Genomic DNA, 24,839 nt, shown 5'->3' with positions numbered 1-24,839 from the left:
TGGGAGTTCATCGTCAAGATCGTTCCATTACTGGCACAATCCATCATGAAGACTGTCAATCTGTTTATGACTATCTTGTCGACCTTGGGTCTGCTGGCCCAGGCTCTTCCCAGCTCCGATGCCGCGCTGGACACCATGGCCGCCTCAAATCGTTTGGTCTTTGCGCATTTCATGGTATGTCCCTTCGTGCCCCTGACTTTACACATACTGACCGGCTTAGATCGGCATCGTCAGCAACCGCAACAAAGCCTCGGATTACGATTCTGACATGCAGCGTGCCAAATCCCTGGGCATCGATGCCTTTGCCTTGAATATCGGGGTCGATCCCTACACCGACCAGCAGCTGGGGCTAGCATACGAATCGGCGGCCAAAAACGATATGAAGGTGTTTATCTCCTTCGACTTCAATTGGTATCACACAGGGCAAGGTACCCAAGTCGGACAAAAGATCGCGCAGTATGCAAGCAAGCCAGCGCAACTCATGGTCGATGACAAGGTGTTTGTGTCCAGCTTCGCCGGAGACGGTCTGGATGTCGCAGCGATGCGTTCTGCGGCCGGTCGGCCAGTGTTCTTCGCGCCCAATTTCCATCCGTCATATGGGACGAATATGGACCAAGTAGATGGGTTGCTAAACTGGATGGCTTGGCCAAATGATGGCAACAACAAAGCGCCCAGGCCGGGTGCGAATGTCAGCGTGCAGGAAGGGGATCAGGAGTATATCAAGGCGCTGAATGGAAAGGCATATATTGCGCGTACGCTTCCTCCATTCTTTCCTTATTTTTTCCACTCTGATCATGTTCAGCTGCCTCTCCCTGGTTCTTCACGCATTTCGGCCCCGAGGTTTCGTACAGCAAGAACTGGGTCTTCCCGGGAGATCTCCTGTGGTACGAGCGCTGGAACGACCTACTGACCATGGGATCTCGTTTCATTGAGATTGTGACCTGGAACGACTACGGTGAATCGCACTACATCGGACCGCTGAGTTCGCCACACACAGACGATGGATGTTCCAAATGGGTCAACGACATGTATGTAGTAGCAGATGTGATATCTACGCCATTATAGGCACCATGCTAATGCGAAAATAGGCCCCACGACGGCTGGCTGGACATCTCCAAGCCATACATCGCTGCATACAAGGCGGGGGCTACCTCCGTCGACAGTTACATCAAAGACGAGGAACTGGTATACTGGTATCGACCAGCCCCGCGTGAGGTCAACTGCGATGCCACCGACACGTGCATGGTGGGAGCCAACAACAGCAGCGGGAATTATTTCATGGGCCGACCCAACGGTTGGGAGAGCATGGCAGATGCCGTGTTTGTGGTGGCGATGCTCAAATCGCCGGCGACCGTGACCGTAAACTCCGGCGGCAAGGTTCAGACATTCGAAGCACCCGCCGGTGCTAGCGCTTTCCAGGCACCCATGGGCGTGGGATCGCAGTGGTTCGCCCTCAGCCGCGGGGGACAGACGGTACTGTCAGGGACGAGCCTGCTGCCAATTATCGATGGGTGTGTCTGTGGGCTGTATAACTTTAACCCCTACGGTATGTACTCTTGCGCTAGTAGAAAGGAGTATCAGTCTAACTTATAACGCAGTCGGCACTCTGCCTGCCCAGCCTCTCGACGTCCTGCAGCCGGACGGTCTCGCGGCCTTCACCTCAGGTCTCAAGGTCAGCACCTGCCAGGCGACGCCATCCTTAGGCAAGTCCACGCCAACCCCACCACCATCAGCAAGTACCACCTCCGGCGGCACCGCGCCACCAACGACAACCTCGAAGTCTTCCAGCACCAAAACCCAACCACCAACCACCACCTCTCAGCCTACAACCACCACCAAAACCACCACAACCACCACATCCTCCAAAACCTCCACAACAACCACTGGCGGCAGCCCCCCCGGGACCGCCTGTATCGGAGGCACCGGGCCAGGAAACTACCTCGGCCTGTGCGACTTCTGCTGCCACTACGGCTACTGTCCCCCGGGGCCGTGTACATGCACGAAATACGGCGCGCCGGTGCCCACGCCGCCTACGACGGGTGCAAACGGGGTGCCGCTGGCCGGGTTGGATGATAGTTATCTGGGACTGTGTAGTTTTGCGTGCAATCATGGGTATTGTCCGCCGACGGCTTGTACTACTCGGTCTTAGACAATACGAAAGAGAGAATCATTAGGGCCGGGAGACCAGGGAGATTGCTATTGATTCCCTGTTTGTGATGGTGATATGTGTTGTTTTGGGATATGGTCACTAGGCTGTGAGGGTTGTTAAGGCTTTGTATGTCGGTAGCGAATTCACATTGCGTCTACCAATTGACCTCTTTATTTCAACACGGCAAGGGGGATGAAGAAGATGACAACCAAAGTATAAAACAGAGAAAAAGAAAATCAACAAATCAACAAGTGGGTCTTATATGTCTACTATATAGAGACTAATTATAGAGTTTATGCTTTATAGTGAGTGGAATACCGTTATACCTTAGGCACCAATACACGGTACATACACAAATTTCCGACACCCAAGTCATGTGTTAGAAATATCCACTATATAACCCGGTGATAACCTCCATTACCCCGCAGAATAACGATACCCTAGTATTGACCGTACAATACCCTACATATCCAACTCTATCAATCAGTCAAACCCTCGAAACTCGGTAGTTTCATCCGCCCCGAGTGGATCCGACCCATGATGATATCACCGCCATCTCCTCTTCCGGAAATGCTTCTTGCCTTACAACCTCGGCTGAGATGTGACTCTTAGTCTCTCTTTAAATATGAAACCCATCTCACCTCATCTATATCTTAACCACCCCGCCCACCCTTATACACAGCCACCCACCCACTGTAGGATTATCGAAGAATGAGCCCCTCTTATCGCCAGGCGATCCCCGTCTCTGTTGTTGTCGCACGCCACTCGATAATCTCCCCTTGCCACCCACGATGAAGATTCCTTCCGCCGTCAGACTGGTGGAGGTCAGTCCTCGCGACGGCCTCCAGAATATCCACCACCATATCCCGACCGCGACTAAGACGGAGCTTATCCGCAGACTGCATGCCGCGGGGCTGAGGACGATCGAGGTTACTTCTGTGGTCTCACCGCGCGCCATACCACAACTTGCGGACTGCAGGCGCGTCCTGGGTGATGCCTTTGTTCAGTCTTTGTTGAATCGGGATGGCGACGACGAAGAGAAGCAGGGGACACTGCGTTTACCGGTGCTCGTCCCGAATAGGAAGGGCTTCGAGGTCGCTGTGGAACAGGGAGTGCGCGAGGTTGCTGTCTTCGTTAGTGCTAGTGAGGGATTCAGCCGTGCGAACGTCAACTGTGGTGTGGAGGAGGCGCTGAAGAGGGCTCGGGATGTTGCTCGGAGGGCTTCTGCGATGGGTGTAGCTGTTAGAGGGTGAGTTACTACCCTCCACGGCTGTACTAGTCTACTATGGTCTTGTCATCACTCTATCGGATTCGCAAACTGACGGGGAGCCTGAACAGATATGTATCATGCATCTTCGCAGACCCCTTCGACGGCCCTACGCCACTTACATATGTTCTACGATGCGTTCGGGAGTTATTAGCGATGGGATGCTACGAAGTCAGCCTAGGCGATACCCTCGGGGTCGGCACCCCCGATCAAGTCCGCTCGCTCATCACATATCTCGTGGAACACGACATTCCCACCTCGCGGTTGGCCGGCCACTTCCACGATACCTACCACACTGGCGCGATGAACGTCTGGGAGGCGTACCTCTGTGGGCTGCGCGTGTTTGATAGTAGTGTTGCTGGACTCGGCGGGTGTCCGTATGCGCCTGGGTCGAAGGGAAACGTCGCGACGGAGACGCTGGTGGATATGTTTCATGCTGCGGGGGTAGAGACGGGGGTTGATGTGGCTCGACTGCGCGAGACCGGGAGGTGGATTGCCGGGAGGGTTTCTGCGTCTGCAGCTTCGTCTGAAGAGTTGAAGGAGCTGCCCCATGTGCAGTCGAGGAAGGAGAGAGAGGATAGTAATGTGCGATCTGAGGGGATTCTGCAGTTTGATGGGGAGGGAGGCATGTCTATGGCGGCTCGTATGGGGCGCGAGGTTGATTGGATGTGCGTTCTTAAGACGGTGCTTGGACGGTAGATATGTGTACAGTTAGAGTTAGATTTGCATAGCATTGGCTTATTTATTACATGGTATTCTGGCATGACCAGTTCATACTACTCAGGATCCTCCCAGGTAGAGAGGTTCATGCTCTTCTTAGTGACTGTTCGCCCGAAGGATCAAAGGCACCCATGGATGGACTATTATTTCTTGGAATATGGCATTGGCTTTCAAGAATGGTTTGATATATCCCAAGAGTTCTGTTCTTGATGGGCTAAATAGTCTCGCTCCTAGAACCCCAATAATATATGTATATCAGGTGATTGCTACCCTGATTACCACCTCAGGTCAATGTGGATTGATTTCTCTCCGTGTTGGTAATTCTCGAATTCATTCTTAATGTCCGCCCATCATCAATCCAGACATATAACAACGTCTCAGCCTTGCATTAGTTACTCCAAACAGGGATTAGTTACTAGTGACAAGGCTCTAGGTACACACCATTTCAGGAGCAACAAGGCTGAGGTGACTACCATTTATTTGCACTGGTGTCCCCTATATCAATCACCTTTCATTTCGGCTTCTTTCACACCGTACGGACATGCCCCATCTTTGCCATGACCTGCCCCTCAGAACAAAGTACCAGTTTATCACAGATCCCTCTAATCGACTTATCCACCTCTGAAACAGAAAGGATTAACATAGAGAGTGATAACCAGGACAGTCATAAGTTTCTACAATGGTTCAGTCTCTTAACGCTCCGCCGTCTTATATTCCGAATTCGATATTCACGCCTCCGCGACTACACCCCTAGAGGAACAAACATCCTTCACAAGGCCGAGTCACTTGTTAATCTCAATCGAATCCCCCTCCCTCTGCTTGATAAGGAAACAGATCCCGGACAAGAATGGATCAAGGGTGTTCTGCTCTGTGCCTGGGGATGCAGTGCAATCCTGGCCCTCAACGTGATATTGGCCATCATTGCGATCGTCGTCGCTTACAAGAGACCTTCCTACAGCGACAGACATTTTGAATATGCGGAGCTCTATCGCGGAAGCTGCTCCACCACAAACGGCTGGACGACTGGGATGCATCTTGTTATCAACGTCCTTAGCACGGCTCTCCTTGCCGCGAGCAATTATTCGATGCAGTGTCTTAGCGCGCCGTCCAGAGCAGATATTGATCAGGCTCACTCAAAACGGACCTGGCTCGACATTGGCGTTTTCAGTGCTAGAAACCTGTGGGCCATGGATGCCAGGCGAAAACTGCTCTGGGTGATCCTGTTTATAAGCTCAGTACCGGTCCATATGATGTTGGTCTGCCTTTTTATGGGCATTATCATTGCTGCGATAACTAACATCGTGACTAAGGTACAATTCAGCCATCTTCCCGTCCATAACCACAAGAGAGTATGGGCTCGTTGTCATCCCAGACGATCCTGGGATGAGCGAGCCCCTTACCAGAAGCGAGGATGCACATCTTTCATTTACGCAAAGAGTCGGTTATAGTCCGGAGGATGTCCGCGCTGAATACTTGAATAGAACATTAAAGCCACATATTGACGTGTCCGAGTGTTTAAAACCATACGACATCGAGTATAACACCAAAAAAGGCACACTGTTGCTTGTGGTGCCAGCAGAACACATCGATGGATCCCCTATCGTTGGAAGTTTTGATTGGGATACGCCCTTCCCATTTCATATTGGAGCACGCAGATTTGGAGGTAACTTGAACAATCTGACATACCCGGGCTGGTCCTTGCGAGCCCCAGGGAACAGTACCTGGCTGCACCTCAGGGACTTCTTCGATGATCATTGGTTTCCGTTCTCTAGTAACATTTCTGATGTCAGTACCGACATCAGCACACTTTACTCCGAGATGATCTGCACCAACGCTGGAGAAAACCAACTGCGTGATACCCTGAAGAATTCCATGACCACATGGGTCAAACATGTTGATTTGCGGTCCAATGGCCTTGGAAAGCCCAACACACTAGGGGGCCAAGTAAGTAAAATGCAACTGCAGCTAGACCAGTTGACTATCAATAAGTGTTTCAGCAAGGACCTCGAAGAACAATGTCAGTTCTATTTCAGTCTGCCAATCTCCCTTACGGTTATCGGTTGCAACATTGCGAAAGTGATCTGCATGTACTTGACAGCACGGTGCGATCGCAGGTCGGTTCTTTTGACACTGGGCGATGGGCTCTCTTCCTTCCTCCACAAGCCCGACATAACGACCAAGGGTCGCTGCTTGATGTCCAAGTTGGATATGACGACTGGGGAGCTTCCGTGGTGTCGGGATCCCTACATTTCTGATACCCTGGATACTACGCCTCTGGGCGAAATGAGAAACTCTCAGCCCGTCCAATTGAGGAGACTTCCCCAGCGTCTTCCTCGGAGAAGCAGATGGGTTCGTTCACCTGGTTGGAAGCCCTGGACCTTGACGTTGACTTTGTAGGTGACAGCGCGACAAATGCGGTACTATAAACTAACAAACCAATCTAGCTTCCTTGCTTGTCTTGGGACAAGTATCTTCCTCTTTCATCTCGGTTTTCTTGGGACCACGCCAATGTGGGCCCAGGAGATGGGCAAACCGACCGGTGACACGGTCTTCTACGATGGAGGGAATGTGATTTTGTTGATCCTGCTGGCCAACTCTCCACAGCTCACATACTCATTCTTATACTTCCTCTGCAACGGCCTGCTCACGAATATGCGCCTCGCAGTGGAATTTAATGATTTCGCCACCAATCGCAAGCCCCTCCGCGTATCGTGGCCCAAGGGTCAACAGCGGTCGGCCTACTACATCAGCCTTCCGTATCGCTATGGGTTCCCACTCATCGCCGTATCGACCATCATGCACTGGCTTCTATCGCAGAGTCTCTTCGTGGTCAAAATCCGCGCCCTTGACGTTTATGACAATGAACTAGAAGAAGAATCCACGACTGCCTGTAGCTGGTCATCGAAGGCGATTCTCTGGACTATTGTGGTTGGGTCACTTGCCATGGGGGTGCTCATTGGGCTGGGGTTTCGGCGTCTTCCCTCTGATATGCCGTTGGCATCATCGTGTAGCGCTGCGATTAGCGCCTCTTGTCATCCCCCACCGGAGGATACAGAAGTGTCACTGAAGCCAGTCAAATGGGGAGAAATCATCAACCGCCCACGGACCTCAACCGGGATTGAAGAGGCTTCTGAACATATATCAGAAAATGATCACGCAGAGGACACACAGATCGAGTATGCCCACTGCAGTCTCACATCGGAACCAGTCATGAGGGCGAGTCCGAATGTTTTATACTGTTGACCTTTGTTGATTGAAGGTAAACTCAGATGGCCAGACTCAGATGATATTCAAGCACTGTCCTGGTAATAAGGTATCTATAATTCAAGCTCGCGACATGGGTTCTGCAGTAGTTACCAAGTCATATACCAGTAGTAATCATAACTTAATTGGTAAGTTGGTGGTATTACGAATACACCTCTTTTGCCAGGCGGCCAACCGGGCCATACCCCGAGCCCTAGTTATCATCCAGGACATTTCCATAATTAATCTGCCTAGTATCACACTATCCTCAAATGGGACGTGCACGCGTGGGGCTTCGAGCCTTTTCCCATCAATCAACATCTTCTCCCTCGATCCTTCTCTTCATTTCTCTGTTCATCGATCTGCTCGAGCTGGACTCCCTCTGATTCAGTGCTTACCCACCCTGTCGTAGCGCGACGGAGCCATTGCCGTCCGCCCAGGGATTACCCTCGTTGGTCGGTTCGACCATACCTAGCTAGTCATCTATACTATTATGGGAGTGGGTTCCTGCTAGTCAGTTCACCACGGACACGATGTGCCCCACAAATATGAATCGACATGTTCGCCAGGACGTGGCTCTGCGTCTGGTATTGGATCTGACTTCCGGGATGTCCGGCGCTAATTCCAGCCTGACTCTGACAGCTGAACCTAAGGAATGCTGCTCGAGCTCGCTTAAATACCAGCGCATGTCTGCGCTGCCTAGGTCAGGGATGAGTCGGTGCCAGCTCTTAATCGTCTGTCAAGATGCAGCTGTCGTCTCTGTTGGGAGTTTTGCTCGGGTTAGGGCTCGCGTTTGCGGCTCCTCATGGCCCAGTTGCGCCTGCGAAGCTTCCCTCCATTAGCTCGCTGGGAACGCTGCAGGCTCTCAAGTACAACAATCTGGGCCCCGAGAATAACGGCACTGCTGCTGTCGTGGTTCACGATCGGCTGTCTGCAGAGGGAGCTCGCGCTCGCTGTGCCGCTATCGGAGAAGCTCTCTTCCCGCTACAGGATGCGCCCAAGGCCAATCGCACTGATATAGATTACCAGCTGGACTATCTAGTCTTTGCACACGACCTACAGCCGTCCGACTCTCTCTGGATCGGTGGTTCGAAGTCCAAAAAAGCCCGCCAATGTCCGGCCTACTGCTACAAGCGCAAGGAAGTCGTCCTCAAACCGTGCGACGCGAAGCTGCCCGCCCTCTGCACCTCCAACGTCCCCCCCACAACCGATCTCAACCGGGCTGCTGTCCCCTCGTCGCGTGTGTCCGTTACATCAGAAGACTACACTATAACCGGATACCGCGATGCGCGATCGTTTCGCTTTTTGGGCATCCCCTTTGCCAATCCCCCGGTCAAAGACCTGCGATTCGCCCCGCCGCAGCCGTACTCCGGGCCTAATCGCATCGACGCGACCCGTCTGGCGGACTCGTGTATCCAGTCTTCGTCCGACTACGAATCGCTTGGCACTGGAATCTCGGAAGACTGTCTGTATCTGAACGTATATACACCTGTTCTCCCCAAGAACAGCCACAGCCGGCCAGAAGGCCGCCCCAACACCGCACGACGCCCCGTCGCCGTCTACTTCTACGGCGGCGCCTTCACCTCAGGCAGCGCCAGCATGGTCGACTACGACGGCGGCAACTTCGCCAGCCGCAGCGACGTCGTCATCGTCACCGTCAACTACCGCGTCGGCGCCCTCGGCTGGCTCGCCACCGGCAACCTAACGACCGGCAACTACGGCACACGCGATCAGATACTAGCCCTTCGCTGGGTACAATCGCACATCGCCTCCTTCGGCGGAGACCCCTGCCATGTCACCATCTTCGGCCAGTCCGCCGGCGGTCAGAGCGTCGTCGCACTCCTGTCCTCCACCGCCGCGCGCGGCCTCTTCTCCGGCGCCATCGTCCAGTCCGCCCCGCTCGACCTCCCCTGGTTCACGCGCCAAGTCTACGCCGACATCGTCGCCCCCGAAATCGCCAAAGCCATCGGCTGCGACGAAGACAAGCACACCGAGTCCGAATCCGCCCTCCTCTCCTGCCTCCGCGCCGCCCCAGCAACCAGCTACCTCGACAACTCAACCGACATCGGCGACGCAATCGACGCAACCTCCAAGGCCCTCGGAACCGACTACCTCCACGTCAGCAAGCTCCTCGCCTCCATCGAGCCCCTCATGCCCATGATCGACGACACCGGCTCCGGCGTCATCGACGACCAATTCCACATCCTCCTCGCAAACAACGCCCTCCCTAACCGCGTCCCCACCCTCTTCACAGCCGCCACAGACGAAGCTGCCCTTTACATCGCAGGCTCCGTCCCCAACCTCGGCGCCACCCAAACAGGCCTCAACCTCCTCCTCTCCATCGCCTTCCCGCCCGACCTCGCCAAAGCACTCATCAAAGAAGACGTCTTCCCCATCAACCGCTCCGACCCAGACGGAATCCGCAACCTCGGTGCAGACGCCCTCACCCACAGCGAGTGGTCCTGCCCGCAGTCCCACCTCCTCGACATCGCAGCCAACAACTCCATCTTCCCCTCCCTCTACGAGTTCCAGATCACAAACGGCCACGTCCAGTCAACAGACGATACCCCCGAAGTCTGCTCCCCAAACGACAACTTCAACGCGACCTGCCACACGGCGGATGTTCTCCCCGTCTGGGGAACCCTCAACTCCAAGACCCACAGCGTCGACCCTTACTATGACGTCCGCGATATCCTGCACTCGCAGCTCCTGCATGATGTCTTTGGCGCGTTCCTCAGAACGCGGAACCCGAACCCTGATCCTCAATTCCTCCGTATTCGTGGACCTGCTTACGCTGCTACCCATGCTGTCTATGGCGCTAGCGATAACACACCCTACTCCGTCCCGGAGTATACAGCCGGCGCGAAAACCGTCAGTCTGCTAGGGTGGGACCCCTCGTCGGCCGAGAACCCCGGCCGTACGGAGAAGTGTCGTGTGTTTAGGGAGTATGGGTTTACGTTTGAGAATGCGGAGTATACTGGTTGATTATGGATAACATACCGGGTGGGATGTCGCCTGTGTTGTTGGTTATTTTGAGATTAATGAGCGGGAGAGAATGATATAATGCTAGGGCGTTATTGCTGTTTGATTCGGTTTGCATTGGGTGTCAACCCTAATATGGGAGTTATATGGTAAATTCATATTGATATAATTCTGCTATACATACATTAAGACTAATACTGGGTACCTACAAATTGCACCCTATCCTGCAGTTCATCCAACCTCATACATTGGACACAGGCAGCCGTAAACACAACACCATAACCTCCAACTGACCAATCCTGTCCGCCTATTGAAATGATAAAAAATAATTGCCAAAACCTTAAACCAAAGCCATTGCGCAAAAACGAAGACAACAACAGGTGCCGGGTATGTTCATCAATAAACGTAGTCAAAGTGAGCGAAAAAGAAATAAAGCAAATCCAAACCTGAGCGCCGGTGTACATAGTTGAGCCTTTTTTTTTCTTGCTTCTTTCTTTCGGTTTCTGCCCTTCTTGTAACCCACGCTAGAAACGATAAAAAGGTAAAAGAAAAATGAACTGAAGATGACAATAGGTACCTTCATCCCCTCATCCAGTTATGCCTCGACAACCACCACAGAACAACCACCACGACAATAATAACAGCCGCAAAGACACCAATTCCAATCATTCCACGAATGATACTTTTATTTCGCTTGCGGCGCTGGTTCTGTAGCCATTCATCTCTGTATACCCATTCTTATATTAGCCCTTTCAGTCCAAACCCCACATATACTGTGGACCGAGTAAACCGGAGCAGACAAAGAAGGAGTAAACATACGAACACATAGCAGACTTCTTCATAGAAGGAAGCTTCTCATGGGTTGCGATTTCGGCTGACGACGACGTTATGGAAGAGGTGGTTTCGCCTGATCCGGCGACGGGTTTGGGTTCGTTTGGAGGGGAGAGCCCTTTGGCTTCTTCGTCGAGGTGGATCGCGCGCGAGAAGCGCCGCCAGAACATGGGGTCGCGGACGAGGGCCATCTTCTTTTCTTGTCTTTGGTGTCCTTCTTTCTTGGTAGGTTTTCCTTCTGCCCAAGTGGTCTTTTTGCGATTGGGTGATTCTGTTCGATCTAGGGATACGATATTTGAGGAGTTGAATGCTAGATCATCGGCTATCGCTTTGGCAGGGGTTTGGCAGGTCTGGATTTGTTTCAATCTCCGTTGATAGGATCGTTCTGTCACGATAAAAGTTCAGAGTCATGAGAGAAGTCGGTGTAATCGAGAAGAAAACGAAGGCCCAAGAGACATCGCGCTGTTTGGCCGTCGTCACGGTAGTTGGATTCCTCGGATGCGTGGTATGTATGCTGCTGCGCCAACGCGTTGTGCTCGAGCTGTGGAATGTCGGGGTCTGGTGGTCGTTGGTGGTTGTACATTATGATTGGCGGTTTGAAGGGGTCTGTTGTTCAATTGTCACTGTCGTAGCTGATACAGATTGATAGAAGCTATATCTAATATGTGGTGTTTGGTGTCGTGTTGGTATAGAATCAAAGATAGAGCGATGTGGTGGGATGGTGGCTGACTCATCCGGTGTATTCTCTGCTTCATCGCCTCTTTAACCATTATAATTCTGTTTCTCAACTATTATTCTATTCAAACGTCTTGTCGCGATATCTGCCTTCTATATCATCTGATAAACTCGGGTCTACCTTCCTAGTCCTCCATGCCACGCCATACCTACATCTAGGCAAACATCGAATATAGTATAGTACCACGGTCCGACAACCCAACAAAGCCATTATCCAACAATCGCACCAATGACCGTTGACCCAACCACCGAGGTTGCCCCTCAAATACGCGACCGTGGCCTCCTGCATGGTGATTTGCAGCGGTCAAAGTGGGGACGCGGGGGCGGCAGGTGGGGAGTGCGGAGTGCGGAGCGCCCCGACGCTTTCATTCCATGGTCACGATGCTATCCCCGTTCCCTTTTCCCTGGTGTTACGAAAACATTATTTTTTCCTGTTGATCCATCGATACAGGATGTCTTCTACTGCGACGAATCTTACGGTTGATGTGCTTGACTATATAGGCGTGATTAAGGTAGGACAAACTGGACCTTCCTGGCTTAGCACTAGCCTACTACGAGGGGGGTTATGAAAACCGCTGCTGATGTGTCTGTTTTCCAGCTCCACGCGTCCAGTGCGACCGAACCATGGACAGAATCTCTTCTGACGGAACTGATCACCGCCCTTCGAGAGCTCGATGACCACCCCCGAACCGTCTTGACCGTCATTACCAGCGAGGGGCCGTTCCGGGCGGCGGCGACGCGCATCCGAGGTTAGTCGTGCCATCCCTTCGGCGGCGAGGACAACTTTTGACCACCAGAAGAGTACATTATAGGTCCCCTACTCGGCTCCAACACGGTCAAAATCAAGCAGTACTATATGCGCAAATTCTCCCGCGGTAGGACACCGACCGAAGATAGTAGGACCCTGTACAGCGACTGATCCCGCGTCAGAACTCCTCAACCTCATAATTAGCCACCACAAAGACCTCGCATTTGCTCTGGACAATATCCCAGTATGGGGTGGTCCCGCGTGGGTTCAAGGCGCGGTTGATCTGCTTGCCGTTGCCTCCCGTACTTATATCCGGTCGGGTGAGGCCAACACAGCTTTAGAGAGCCACAACCCCCATGGCTTGGACACCCTCGGACCGGCGTTACGGCATCTACTCGAAGATATCGACCGACTGTCGGATATTGCGTTCAGCGGGGAAGACACGATGGCTGCAGCGGGCTGGGAAACGGGGACGGTCCTCACGACGGAAGAGCTGCGCTGTGCGTTGGATGCGGCGACGGCGTCGAGTGAGCGGTCGGTGGATTGGGTAGTGCTGGATCGCTTCTTAGGTACCATGCAACACATCGCCAGTGGTATGTTCTCCTCTTCTGTCTCATGCTGTCGGTGGGATTGTTACTGATATGATCGCAGCTGGCAAGGCACGGAGCGGGCGCATCAAATCGTCATTGTAAGGTGGATTGGGTCTGTGATTGAAGTTGCTAATGTCTCTGGGATGTATCGAATTAATCTTGCACGCAGTAATGGCAGGGCGTAGTCAATGAATGGGATGTAGGGAATTGTGTGTGGTTGCATGTATATAGGAAGACCATACAATTGCCATTGATACCTTTCAGGATTGTCGACCCCAACCAGATCTAGGTACCTTCACAGGAATAGAACTGCCAGAGATAATAGCCATTGCAAATCGAACAAAAGATTGTGCACGAGAATTGTTTGAAAACATCCATGACTGGTCACACGCGATCACGTGGGTCAGGTCCACCCGTGTGTCACTCAAGGCTCCCTTGAACACAACCTCGGCATCGTCACATGTACACCCCTGACCATCATGAGAGATGACACATTTGTTGAGTGCAACTCTCTTGCACCTCCAAAGAAGGCAACGTGAGAATCCTTCCATTATCCTCCCCTGTCCCAACGCCAGGGGTCATTTCATCGTCAGCTGCGGGAGTCAAGATCGGCGATGAACCCGGTCGAGATGTCTCCACGGTGGATCCCTCTGGGACACCGTGGGCACTAATCAAGGATATCTAGACCCGCAAACCCGGAAAATTTTTGCAAGCGGCGTTCGATGGCTGCAGGGCGGCTGGCAGGGCGACATATCACGGCACTGGGTTGGTTGCGTGGTCGGGGTCTGGGGAGGTACCGGTCAGAGATGCTGGCCAATGATACCACGGAAGAAAAATTGAACTGGGGGTTGTTAGTTTCCTCAGATTCGTACAGTCATTACAGTGGGATCTGCGTCGGAAAGGATCTGCGGCATTTCTTGCTTGCTTGCGGTGCTGTTCGGCTGATGATGTGTTTCTACATGGCTGTCGAAGTTGCTTCATACCCCTGGTTGCACTTGGAGTCGAACGTGCATAGTGCATGGTATATGATGTTCCATGGTTTGTGTCTTTCCGTGGGGTTCGCCTGGATCTCCACATCTAGGAACTCTTTATTCCTGAACTCAAGCTTCTCAAGCCTCTTGAAGATGTGGACACATCTGTCGGTCAAAGGCTGGTATCCGTGCTCAAGCACACGCCGAGGCACCCAACAATATTCGACGGTCATATGATGACGAGAGCGTATCTCCTTGAACCGTGCTCCGCGAGTGGTGTCTAATCGGTATCAAAAGAAAACCCGACCTATTTACAGATGGTACGGTTGGAACCTTGGGTCGCTGACGACCCGAAATATGGAGCATACTTCCCCACACACGCTTGAAGGAAGATACCGAATTTCCCATCGCGATCTGGCGACATATCGCCCCTCGGGGTGACTTACCCTGATATAAGCTCGACCATCAGTGGCAAATCCCAACGCATTCTATCCAGTCTGCCATATCAGACTTTGTCGGGCCAGTCTCGGCCAATACAACAGCGCGCCTAGCCCTAACTCGGAACCGATCGCCGCAGGGATCGGCAGCCTCGGCGGTGGATTCCTGGGACTGGTATTACCATACAGTTACCCAATGGGGCATCGGAGGTTATTTATTAAACGGCTAGTCCGTCGGCGGTGATAGTCGCCTGTCATTTCGCTTGTCATGGGTTACTGATTGACTTGACCTGAATCCCGGGATTCCTGGGGAGGAAACGACCAACAGCAATATTGGATTGATCATCCGCAGACGACTACTAGTCCTTACAGCACAGGAACAGGATCATATGTGACGGGTCCATTTTATATCGGGCAAGTTACCATGTTACCATGATCATGGTCCATGAACCGTCGTGAGCCTGTAGACCGTGGGTCCATCACGGGAAGAAGGTGAATGCCAAGCCTAGTTCTTCAGGCATCTGCCTCCTTTCGATCCCTTTTCGTTTTCCTTCGCTCCCTCGACAACTTTCTTCCCCCTCTTCTGCTTCGTCGCTTTATTTTGAGATTGATTTTTTTTCCTCTTTCCATTTTCTCCTCTTTCTCTCTCTCCTCTCTCTCCGATCCTTCCTCTCGGTTAATCTCTATCAATCGTTCTCTCCATCACTCTCGTCATTCGTCAGTTCGTCAGCCTCTTGCAGCCACCATCCCCATACGTTCTCCCCCAGTCTATCCTCGACCCGCCTTTAAAACACCACCGGTCCCTACCCAACTCCCCCGATCTAGTGGACGCCCTGCACCTCTCCTCATCCCCTCTCCCCAGAATGCGCATCGCTTTCACCCTCCGTTGACCCCCCGAGTAATGCGCCTTTAGCGATCCATGCCGCCCAAAAAACCCGCCGGTGGGCGGAAAAAGGACGCCATTCACTTCGTCAACGCCCGTCCCGCCTCTGAGAATGAACGGCTCCGGATCCAGCGCCTGGTGCGCGCTCACGTTGGCAAATGGATCTCCGACCAGACCAAGGACCGTGGCGAACCGGGCGAGAATGCCCCAGTCCCCTCCGGAGACCAACCCCGTCCCGCCGACCCGCCCACAAAACCCGAGCTGGACGATGCGCTGGTGACGGTTCCCTCGCCCTCCTCCGCCCGCTCGTCCCCGTCGACTCAATCGTCGGGTTCCTCGAACCCACCCAGCTTCACTCTCGCCGTCCGAACATCACCCAAACCGACCAAAGATCCCGAACCTCAACAAACCCAAAAGCACTCGGTCCACACCGACTCCCAGGACGCCAGTGAACAGGAGAAACCGGTGTTGGACCCTTCCAGTCCCCCGCAGCAGTCGGTGGAAGTGATCGGGGCCAGTGCCATGGACCCGTTCGCGACATATCCGGTCACCTTGCATTACCCGCCCGAGTTTGTCTCTGCATGCGAATCTTATTGTTCGTCTTCTTTCCCCTTCGCGACCCCTTTTTCCCGCGCTAACGTCCCCAGCTGTGCAAATTCTCTGGCCCGGCCTGACCCCCGGAAACGGCGTGTCGGCCGTACGAAGCTGGTTTCCGCTATCGCTGTCGGAACCGACCCTGTTCACGACCTTCCTCTACGGGTCTCTGTCGCATCAGCGCGTTCAGTGGATCAACCGGTGGATCCCTGAGGCCGCCTTCTCGCCACGCGACCAGCAGCTGCTCCATTTCTGCGAGATGGAGTCCATCAAGCTGATCCAGCATGATATTAGCCAGCCGGACCGTGCCGTGCAGGATGCCGTGATCTTAAGTGTCATGTGTATGGCGCACAATAACGCCGACATCAACGATGCGCGCCGCCATCGTCGCACCCCGTTTACTCCGCCCATGCAGCGGCTGCAGTGGCTGGATATCTACGGCAGTCTCCCGCCGAATCTGATCCACACCCGAGGGTTGGCCCAGCTGGTCCAGATCCGTGGGGGGCTGAAAAATATCCGTCTCCCAGGCCTGGCGCCGATCCTGTCCTTGTAAGTTTTCCTGTCTTGGTGCATCTCTATAGCGATAATATCCTGACCGAAACAGTTCGGATATCATGACTTCCACTACCTTCCTGGTTCCTCCCGCCTGGGAATTCATCGCCCTACGCGAAGAACACCAGGACGTCTCGTTGCACGAACTCGTAGGATACAACACCGACATCGCAGAGCAGCAATTCGGCAGCCTGCGCGCGATTGGCGGCACGACGCAGATGATCGACATCTTCTGCGCCATGAAGACCTACATGAACCACGTCGACGTGCACCTGCGTCATCAGCTCTCCACCGATGATACCTCGCTGCTCGCCGACCGCCGCAACCTCATCCAGTACCACACGCTGCACATCCCCACCGCCACCCAGCTCGGCGGATCAGCCTACGACCCCCCGTTCGTCCTCTACGAGACCTGCCGCATGACGGCGCTGATTTACTCCGCCGGCGTGGTCTTCCCGATGCCCGCCCAGAGCAACCCCATGTGCCAGCTCGCCGCCTCCGTGCGCAATTTGCTCGTCGCCGCGCCGGGCCCCGAGATCTGGTCCCACCCTCAGGCGCGCGTCATCCTGATGTGGGCCCTCACTCTCGGCGGCATCGCCACCCAGGGCCGCCCCGAACGCCCCTGGTACGTGAGCATGCTCCGCCAAACAACAGCCGACAACCACATCGACACCTGGGAGGCGCTGCGCAAGATATTACTCCTGATGCTGTGGCACGACCCGTCCTGCGAAGTCCCGGGGAGACGTCTATGGGCGGAGGTGGAAGAATCCCACACTGCCCCTACTCCAGCTTAATCCCTCTCTCTATCTACCTCTGTCTTTCCTTTTCTTCTTCTTCTTCTTCTTCTCCTTCTCCTTCTCCCTCCATCCCAGCCTCCCTCTTCAGCACTCACTCTCCCTCCCACTCATCCATTCATTCCACCCTCTTTCATCCTCCCCAAACGGCTGATCCACGAGTCTCACGAATTTTCACGAGTTGCATGCGGTTTTTCCTCTGCATATCTATCCCATCCCATCTCATCCTGTTCCATTCTCCGCCTCCTGCCGGTTTTTGTCTCTCCTATATATGGTAGTGGAAGTGGTTGTGGTAGTAGTAGTAGTAGATTCTAATTCTTGTAATGTCTGTTTTTACTACAAGTCTTTTACATGTGTTCGTAAAGGATTAGCTTTGATGGCTGTATGGTTTGCGTAGTTTGTGTTAAAGCTTTGTTTGTATGTGTGTATATAGTAGTGTCTGGTGCTGGTGTAGACGAGGGGCTGGGGTTCAACTAGGTGCAGTCCGTGCGTGCTTTTGATTTGTTCGATGGAGACGGGCGGGGGAGTACGGAGTACTACACTGAGTACTGTACCTAGTGCTGATGGTGCTGCAGCTACAGGGCGCTAGCTACCTGGGTGCGAGCGGGTGCGAACGGGTGCGATCTACCAGGTAGGTAGAACGTATTAGCAAGTCCTTTATCTTGACCATTCGACACCAATCACACCAATTGGCGAGTGGTGGGGTCTTGGTATCTAAGTAACAGAGCTAAGTGGTAGTTATTAGCGCACAGTATGTTTATCTACGATGTATGAAATAGCTGCTACGTTGAATTGATCCCTGGGGTTTGGTGGGGCGCTTAGCCTGATTGTCTGATATCTCCAACATATATCATATATCATATATATATAAACGATGGATACCATACATTCAAATCGTATTATACTATGACTGCCATTGATGTCGACATGCTAGTTACACTAGTGGTAGATACTTCGGTCATTTTTATTAGCCTGTTGACTAGCTACGCCGAGCTTGCGATCCCGTATGATGGCGACGGGCGTCGACCAGCGGGGACGCGTACGCGTGTTTGCAGAAGCGGCTCGCGCTCCCAGTCGCGGACTACGACTGCTTCGCCTGCTGGTACTGCGGCCGGGGGCGGTGGGCCCGGCTCGAGGACTGCCTCTGTTGTTGTTGTTGTTGTTGGTGGTGGCGAGGATATGATCTTGGCGCGCCACCAGACGAAGGATACGAGAGCTAGACCGACGCCACAGGTGACTCCCGTTAGGACTGCGTTGACGGGGATGGGGTTGCGGTGGAAGGTTTTGAAGGTTAGGGCGTCGAGGCCTGCCTGGGCGAAGTTGCCTATGCCTGCGAGGCAGATGATCAGGCCGTAGACTTTGCCGAAGGTTTGGAAGCCGAAGACTTTGGCGGCGTAGTCAGATACGGCGGTGTAGTAGAAGGGGCGGTAGAGGACGAAGAGGATGATGTTTGCGTAGCTTGCTTCTAGGCTGTGGGGGATGCAGCCTAGGATGCCGATTGTGGTGGCTGTTGTGACGAGGAGGAGGAGCACGAATGGTGTGGAGGCGTTGTCGAGGATCGCGCCGATGAATGGGATTGAGAGGAGGCCGCCGACGGGGAGGAGGAAGTCGAAGGTTTCGTTGAGGCGGCGTGCCGCGGCGTGACTGTGGAGGAGGTATTCGTATTGTTGGCGGATTGTGGCGACGAAGTAGTTGATGCGGAGCATTTGGAGGACGGTGAATAGCATGATCAGGATGAACCATGGGGACTGGATCTGGCGGAGGGCGGAGTAGCCGTGCATGACGCCCCAGATGCCGCTGGGAGAGTCGGGGACGGTGCTAGGGCTAGTCTTGAGGATTGTTGGCTCCTCTAGGGCGTCGCCGTCGTTGCTGTGCGTCAGGAGACGCCGGATTTTGCTGACGACATTGTGACGCTTTTCGCGACGATGGTTCCGCTGGCGTTCGCCTTCACCGGGGTCTCTGATACGGTCGTCCACTGTGTCGTGGGCTTCCGCTGCTATGTGCGCCTCCGCCTCTTGAACTAGTTCCCCGGCGGTTTTATACGATGTCACCGGCATGATTGTGGATTGGACTGTCAGGATAAATATAGGGACGATCAGGTAGAGCATGAAGAACTTCCTCGAGGTGAATGAGCCGTGCGTGCTCTGATTAGCGAGGCGGAACAATAGAAACACGGCGCTCGAAGCATCAAATGCACCGGTTAATGTAGATAGGATAAGCCCCGAGTGGGTCGGGAAGGTGTTGGATAGGTGGAACGATGAGATAAAGATGAAGGGTCCCCCAAGCGACAAAAAGAGGTAACCTGGAATGTAGGTGTCGAAAGGGACGCTAGTTGCCAGTCCAAAAGAGAGTGCTCCAATGATCAGGCACATGCTCCCGATCACTCCGCACACGCGGGGGCCATATATATCCAAGATGGTCCCTACAGGCAATGCCGATACATTTGTCACTACGGCGGCGATTGTGAACATCAGGTTGAGACTGAGAGGTTAGATACTAGCGTTCAACAAAGTAGGGCTACCCACCGAAGCTCCTGTCCATAGCAGACCTCCTGGTTTTGCTCGATCTCCTCCTGTCCACACTTATCACGGTAGACGCCTTCTTGTATCAACACAGGCTTGATCGCGGCAAACCCGAAGACAATCCCTGCGGAAAAGAAGCAGTATATTACTGCGACAATGACCTGCACTGTATACCATCAGCACCTTTCAGTGATCACGGGACCACTCACGTGCTCCCAACATATCATTCTACACTACAGTAAAGCAAGTCTGAACATACGTATGCGTTTGAGACGAGACACCTCAAAAGCACCCCTTGTCTCAAGGACACCTTCTTGGACGTCGAGGTCCAGAGGCTGTTCTCCCTCTTGCCCCACCGCTCCGTCAACCCCAACGGGCCGAGGCGTCGAAGCACCGAGGAGAGATTGCCGGTCATCAGTGCCGTCATCCACCGCTTCAGTCCATCCCGGACCAGCATACGGGTTGAAGTTCACGCGATGTCGCAAACCAACGGGATAGCTGAAGTTTGAGTGAAACGACGACGACAAACTGTCGTCTGGGAGATCCTGACCCAATTCATCTTCGGAGTCTGATTCGATATTCTCATCACGCTGTCGCTGGAAGAATGATGTTGGGTTCTGCACCCACGACTCCAAGTAGGAGACTCGGGGTAAAGACATACTCCGTCCCTCTTACTAGCCCTTCATCACTGGGTTAGACAAAGTAGCCTATCATGAAAGTCGACCCGGAAAGATGGAGACCTTGTGGGTCCAACCGGCCTCTTGCTGCTAGCGGTTCCCCAGCTAGATGATCGTGGCCCTTGCGATGAACAGGGGGATTCAAGGGATGGATCAGATAAGGATCAACAAGAAGTAAGATGACTAAAAAAAACAGAATGTGTAGTCCAAAACAGACGACAGGAAAAGAACCAAGGAGGTGATATGTCTCCCTGATGTCGTGATGATGCGATGATCAATGATCAGGCGGGACAGCCACTCACCGCCCAGGTCACCTGACCCTCGTCTCGTGCCCCCGCGATGAGTCAGCGGGGATATCAAACGGGACCGTCAAACAGAACAAACAGGCGTGGTTGACCACCGCGTACACTAGTTAACTGCTGCTACTTCCTCCTGATTGTTGTCCCGTCTTCTCCTCATTCTCTCCTGAATGGATACATCTAAATGATGATGCTCGTCATGTGGGCCTCCTTCATATATCGATCCATTGGGATTGACACCCCGGTCTCCCGTTATCACCTCCTAATTTGCCATCCCCACTTCTACGGATACCCCAGTAGCTAACTAGCTCACCGAGGACTCGGAGAATACCCGGACTCATGGAGATAAACTATTTGGTTCCAAAGTCCTGAGCTTCTCCAATCGGAGTCTAGACTATCTTGCTTTTCGAATGAGGCTAATGAACTCTATGCAATAGCGATCCTCGTGGTTGACGTGGACCAGAGATTACAGTAATGATAGGCGTCATTCTGGACAGCTTGACCGATTACACAATCCATTGAGAGCAAGCTGTCGGTTCACGAAGATGGGATCCATGCCCTATGAACGTGGTTGATCCCGACGGGTGTGGTTAGTTTCCCGTTGATCTCTCGACCGTGTAAGGGGGTGTAAACCAGCCGTGAGCTATTTTACCGGCTGAACGTGGGAAAACAGCTGTTGAGCCACTGATACTCAATCCTTCTCCAACTACGGAGCAGCCCAAGGGTCCCGCTACTATTGCGCCTAGTAGATATGGCCAAGGTGACTAGTGCCAATTTGGGCTAAGGGGCAACCTTTCCTCACGAGGGATTATGCATGCAACGGGCTAACTAACCCAAGGCCAGTATTGGCTCCGCTTCGCTCGCTGCACACCAAGAGAGTTTGGAATTGGTACCAGAACGCCACAGAACGAGGACCAGTGCAATTTTATGTGCCAGTCTATTGTCCGCCCCCTTCTGACCCAAGGGAATGAGGAATGGAAATCTTCCGGCCCGCAGAGCTTTCCGCTTTTAAACTCATGAGTATTTCCTATTTCGGGCAATGATCGGTGGGCACATAACCACGCGCTGGCCGGGGAGAACACAGTTTGACTGCATGGTTATCTCATTTGGAGAGCTCTCGGGACCCTATCAACGGATGACAATCTTGCTACAACTCCAAGGGTGCCCCTCTCCCCACACGCACACATGTCCATCCTACAGAATGCCTACACGCAGGAGCTAAGACAGGATCACCTTGTGCTAACTGGGGGGTTACGCCGGGGATTTTCGCACCAGCCTCTCTGCGTTCACGCCAAGAGGGAGATCTTCTCGTTCTCCTCCTCCTTCTCTATCAGTGGTGGTTTCTACGTTGGGATTTTTTCTGGTTGGCTCGGAGGGAGAATTGGTGACTTTCCTCCACTCTGCACGAACCATCCATCTTTTGGGCCATGCTTTAGCCGTTGAACTTGAGGCTTCTACCCATCACAGTCGCTGTCACTTGAAGTCATCACATCCTACCTGCATTCAAGTCTTTGTTACTGTCTGTTCCCCTCCGCTTCTCCCCATCTTTTGTGGGCATTCGATCTTCCCTCGATTTCTTTGCTTTTCATCTCATTTCGTCTTTGCTTTATTATTAATCTTCCCTTTCTCTAGCTTAGTTTTTCGTCTTTTTATTTTTTAATATTTATTTTTGTCTACCTCGTGTGTGTTCTTTTCTCCTTCCTTTTTGGTTTTGCCATTTTCTTTTTTATTTGGCCAGCGGTTCCTCAGTCATTTCCACCCTCGCCCAGATGTCTTTCCAGGGTTGATGTTCTGGTCCATCGCTATTGCGACCCTCTACCGACGTGTGACTTTGAGGATAACGTGATGAGGGGATGGTAAGTGCCAGTTTGTGGATGAGCCTAAAGGCGTGCGCTCTAACCTGCCATTTTCCCGCTTCATCAGTCTTACCTGCCGCCAGCGCCATCTAAAATGTAACATCTCGAACGAGCACCAAACATCCTCTAGTCGTGATTCCTTAAGGAAACCCTAACTCTGAACACATAGGCGATAAGACTGGAACCGAATGTCTGCGTTGTCAACGATCTGGGCGGCAGTGTGTTCCGGCGCCAGTAAAACCAGAAGAAGTTACTTTCCGACACGGACAGAACCCTTCGTTGCGACCCAAAGGCCCCCCACGCTATGGGGAAAGCGATCTAGCGTTTCCTGATGATCAGATCTGGGTTGATATGCCCCCTGAAGGTGGTTCTCGCGATGGCTGGCTGTGGTGTGATTGAGCTGACTATCCGCAGTTGCCTTTGAGGACGAAACCGATCGTACAGCGGCCGATTACCACGTTCTTGCGGCAGGGACGTCATCTTTGTCCATAAGAGAAGCCTCTGAGGGCCAAACCCCGGCATCTGGGACGCTGGGTTCCCCTGAACTGCGTGTTGACGCGATGTTCTCCCTACCTCCGGTGATGAGCGATCGTCAAAAGCTCAGCAACTTCAACGAATCCTTTCTCCTCCGGCATTTCCAAAAGACGCTCGGTGCATGGGTATTTGTCCCTGGCTGCTTGTGGACGGCCTACGCTAATGCTGGATAGCTGGACGCCTGCGATTACGAGCGGCACTTTTCGGTAGATGTCCTTGAACGCGCGCCATCGTGTCCACTCCTATTATACGCATGCCTGGCCATCGCTGCGCGTCATCTCTCCCACACTACCAACTCGATTCCGGCGAATGCCGCAGATGGGTATCACGAGCGATGCATATCCATCCTTCTTCCTGTCCTAGAGAATCGTGGCTTTGAGACCAGCATCGAGATTCTCCTTGCGTCCACTGTGATCCTGCGGTTTTTCGAGCAAATATCGTGTGCGCACTTATACCCGCCCATCATACAAATGACTACAGTCCAGGCTGATGCTATATAGCCCATGACCCAGCTAGTGATCTTCAGCGACACCTGCTAGCCGGTTCTGTCTACATTGGCTCTCAAGTCGACTGTGCCACTTCTGGCGGACTGGCCGAAGCATCGTTCTGGGTATTCGTTATGCAGGATATCCAGTTTGCACTAGCATGTCGCAAGCCCATGCGTCTGACTTTCTCCCCGTTCGAGGAACGTCTCCAACAGATGTGGGGACATAAAGCCCCTTTGACCGACCGGGACTGGGCGCACAAGGCGATTTGGCTACTGGCTGAAACGATCAACTACTGTTACAAGGCAAACCAAGTGCCCATGAGCCCGACAGCATTGAAACAGAAGATCTCCTTGTGGGAAACCGGCCGGCCCGAGACTTTCCAGCCGTTGCATTTTGCCCAGGCAAATCATGGGGTGGGAAGGCCATTTCCGGTGGTGTGGTTCACGAATCCCTGCCATGGTATGTCCTGATTTTTTATTTCTCTCTTCTTGTTGCTTGATCCTAGCTGACGACAACCGAAACAGCCATTGCTGTGCAACATATATGCATGGCCAAGACGTTGATCCACGAGTTTGAATTGCGGAGTTTGTATATGACACCAGGATCGGGTTCTGATACTAAGATGATTGAGGTTTGTGCTCTAGCAAGATTGTACAGGAACAGTGTTACTCATATTCAGCAGAACAATATTCTCAAATACCTAGACATCCTGTTCGGCATCGCCTTATCTACAGATGACGAACCATCTTTGAGAATCATGGCATGCCATGCGCTCTGTGCCTGTAAGCTGCCCAACCCTTCTTTGGAAACATATGCTAATACCGACTCAGGTGGAACCTGGATCCGGAGTCCCCTCGCGCAGAACTGTCTCCTAGACCTCCTCCGACGAACACAAACGGAAAACGGATGGCCGTGGACATTCGTGGTGCAGAAACTCAGCAGCGACTGGAGCCACACTACAACGTAG

At 53.0% G+C, this 24,839-nt stretch overlaps 9 protein-coding genes across 9 annotated transcripts; 7 read left to right on the top strand and 2 right to left on the bottom strand.

Moving 5' to 3' along the window:
* The first annotated feature begins 58 nt into the window (after positions 1-58).
* Positions 59-2,188, top strand: P168DRAFT_260013 (glycoside hydrolase family 71 protein). Its single transcript, XM_024834647.1, has 5 exons — positions 59-174; positions 221-752; positions 803-1,028; positions 1,089-1,546; positions 1,599-2,188. The coding sequence occupies exons 1-5, from the start codon at positions 67-69 to the stop codon at positions 2,147-2,149; spliced, it is 1,875 nt and encodes a 624-aa protein (XP_024689127.1). The 5' UTR covers positions 59-66; the 3' UTR covers positions 2,150-2,188.
* Positions 2,189-2,743: 555 nt separating this feature from the next.
* Positions 2,744-4,165, top strand: P168DRAFT_293418 (hydroxymethylglutaryl-CoA lyase). The gene is made up of 2 exons (XM_024837803.1): positions 2,744-3,398; positions 3,488-4,165. The coding sequence occupies exons 1-2, from the start codon at positions 2,941-2,943 to the stop codon at positions 4,113-4,115; spliced, it is 1,086 nt and encodes a 361-aa protein (XP_024689126.1). The 5' UTR covers positions 2,744-2,940; the 3' UTR covers positions 4,116-4,165.
* A 669-nt stretch (positions 4,166-4,834) lies between these two features.
* Positions 4,835-7,379, top strand: P168DRAFT_224540 (uncharacterized protein; the record flags this gene model as incomplete). The annotated part of the gene is made up of 4 exons (XM_024833114.1): positions 4,835-5,388; positions 5,447-5,907; positions 6,148-6,529; positions 6,581-7,379. Coding segments are annotated over 4 exons (2,196 nt in total), but the record flags the coding sequence as incomplete, so codon positions are not given.
* Positions 7,380-8,123: 744 nt separating this feature from the next.
* On the top strand, positions 8,124-10,364 carry P168DRAFT_275830 (putative cholinesterase; the record flags this gene model as incomplete). Its single annotated transcript, XM_024835522.1, has 1 exon — positions 8,124-10,364. The coding sequence occupies one exon, from the start codon at positions 8,124-8,126 to the stop codon at positions 10,362-10,364; it is 2,241 nt and encodes a 746-aa protein (XP_024689124.1).
* Positions 10,365-10,940: 576 nt separating this feature from the next.
* P168DRAFT_285209 (uncharacterized protein) lies at positions 10,941-11,775 on the bottom strand (the record flags this gene model as incomplete). Its single annotated transcript, XM_024836185.1, has 3 exons — positions 10,941-11,085; positions 11,181-11,472; positions 11,649-11,775. The coding sequence occupies 3 exons, from the start codon at positions 11,773-11,775 to the stop codon at positions 10,941-10,943; spliced, it is 564 nt and encodes a 187-aa protein (XP_024689123.1).
* A 604-nt stretch (positions 11,776-12,379) lies between these two features.
* P168DRAFT_330346 (uncharacterized protein) lies at positions 12,380-13,443 on the top strand (the record flags this gene model as incomplete). The annotated part of the gene is made up of 5 exons (XM_024841578.1): positions 12,380-12,439; positions 12,526-12,676; positions 12,728-12,802; positions 12,858-13,268; positions 13,327-13,443. The coding sequence occupies 5 exons, from the start codon at positions 12,380-12,382 to the stop codon at positions 13,365-13,367; spliced, it is 738 nt and encodes a 245-aa protein (XP_024689122.1). The 3' UTR covers positions 13,368-13,443.
* Positions 13,444-15,237: 1,794 nt separating this feature from the next.
* P168DRAFT_275828 (uncharacterized protein) lies at positions 15,238-17,798 on the top strand. Its single transcript, XM_024835521.1, has 3 exons — positions 15,238-16,151; positions 16,204-16,699; positions 16,755-17,798. The coding sequence occupies exons 1-3, from the start codon at positions 15,593-15,595 to the stop codon at positions 17,494-17,496; spliced, it is 1,797 nt and encodes a 598-aa protein (XP_024689121.1). The 5' UTR covers positions 15,238-15,592; the 3' UTR covers positions 17,497-17,798.
* Positions 17,799-18,479: 681 nt separating this feature from the next.
* P168DRAFT_275825 (putative MFS transporter Fmp42) lies at positions 18,480-20,940 on the bottom strand (the record flags this gene model as incomplete). The annotated part of the gene is made up of 3 exons (XM_024835520.1): positions 20,278-20,940; positions 20,022-20,184; positions 18,480-19,977 (listed from the first exon to the last, which is right to left on the bottom strand). The coding sequence occupies exons 1-3, from the start codon at positions 20,675-20,677 to the stop codon at positions 18,480-18,482; spliced, it is 2,061 nt and encodes a 686-aa protein (XP_024689120.1). The 5' UTR covers positions 20,678-20,940.
* A 1,975-nt stretch (positions 20,941-22,915) lies between these two features.
* Positions 22,916-24,839, top strand: P168DRAFT_243661 (Zn(II)2Cys6 transcription factor; the record flags this gene model as incomplete). Its single annotated transcript, XM_024833875.1, has 8 exons — positions 22,916-22,946; positions 23,020-23,214; positions 23,265-23,509; positions 23,558-23,825; positions 23,885-24,331; positions 24,397-24,503; positions 24,555-24,654; positions 24,703-24,839. Coding segments are annotated over 8 exons (1,530 nt in total), but the record flags the coding sequence as incomplete, so codon positions are not given.

The sequence above is a fragment of the Aspergillus campestris genome (genome assembly GCF_002847485.1).
Source record: "Aspergillus campestris IBT 28561 chromosome Unknown P168scaffold_14, whole genome shotgun sequence".
In the NCBI taxonomy this organism is placed as follows: Eukaryota; Fungi; Ascomycota; class Eurotiomycetes; order Eurotiales; family Aspergillaceae; genus Aspergillus; species Aspergillus campestris.
This window is presented reverse-complemented; position numbering and strand designations above follow the sequence as displayed.

Coding starts and splice junctions, on each gene's coding strand:
- P168DRAFT_275828 (XM_024835521.1), top strand. CDS start 15,593: ATGCCGCCCAAAAAACCCGCCGGTGGGCGGAAAAAGGACGCCATTCAC. Junction 16,152..16,203: donor CTCTGCATGCGAATCTTATT/GTTCGTCTTCTT, acceptor TAACGTCCCCAG/CTGTGCAAATTCTCTGGCCC. Junction 16,700..16,754: donor CTGGCGCCGATCCTGTCCTT/GTAAGTTTTCCT, acceptor TGACCGAAACAG/TTCGGATATCATGACTTCCA.
- P168DRAFT_260013 (XM_024834647.1), top strand. CDS start 67: ATGACTATCTTGTCGACCTTGGGTCTGCTGGCCCAGGCTCTTCCCAGC. Junction 175..220: donor TGGTCTTTGCGCATTTCATG/GTATGTCCCTTC, acceptor TGACCGGCTTAG/ATCGGCATCGTCAGCAACCG. Junction 753..802: donor TGGAAAGGCATATATTGCGC/GTACGCTTCCTC, acceptor GATCATGTTCAG/CTGCCTCTCCCTGGTTCTTC.
- P168DRAFT_293418 (XM_024837803.1), top strand. CDS start 2,941: ATGAAGATTCCTTCCGCCGTCAGACTGGTGGAGGTCAGTCCTCGCGAC. Junction 3,399..3,487: donor ATGGGTGTAGCTGTTAGAGG/GTGAGTTACTAC, acceptor GAGCCTGAACAG/ATATGTATCATGCATCTTCG.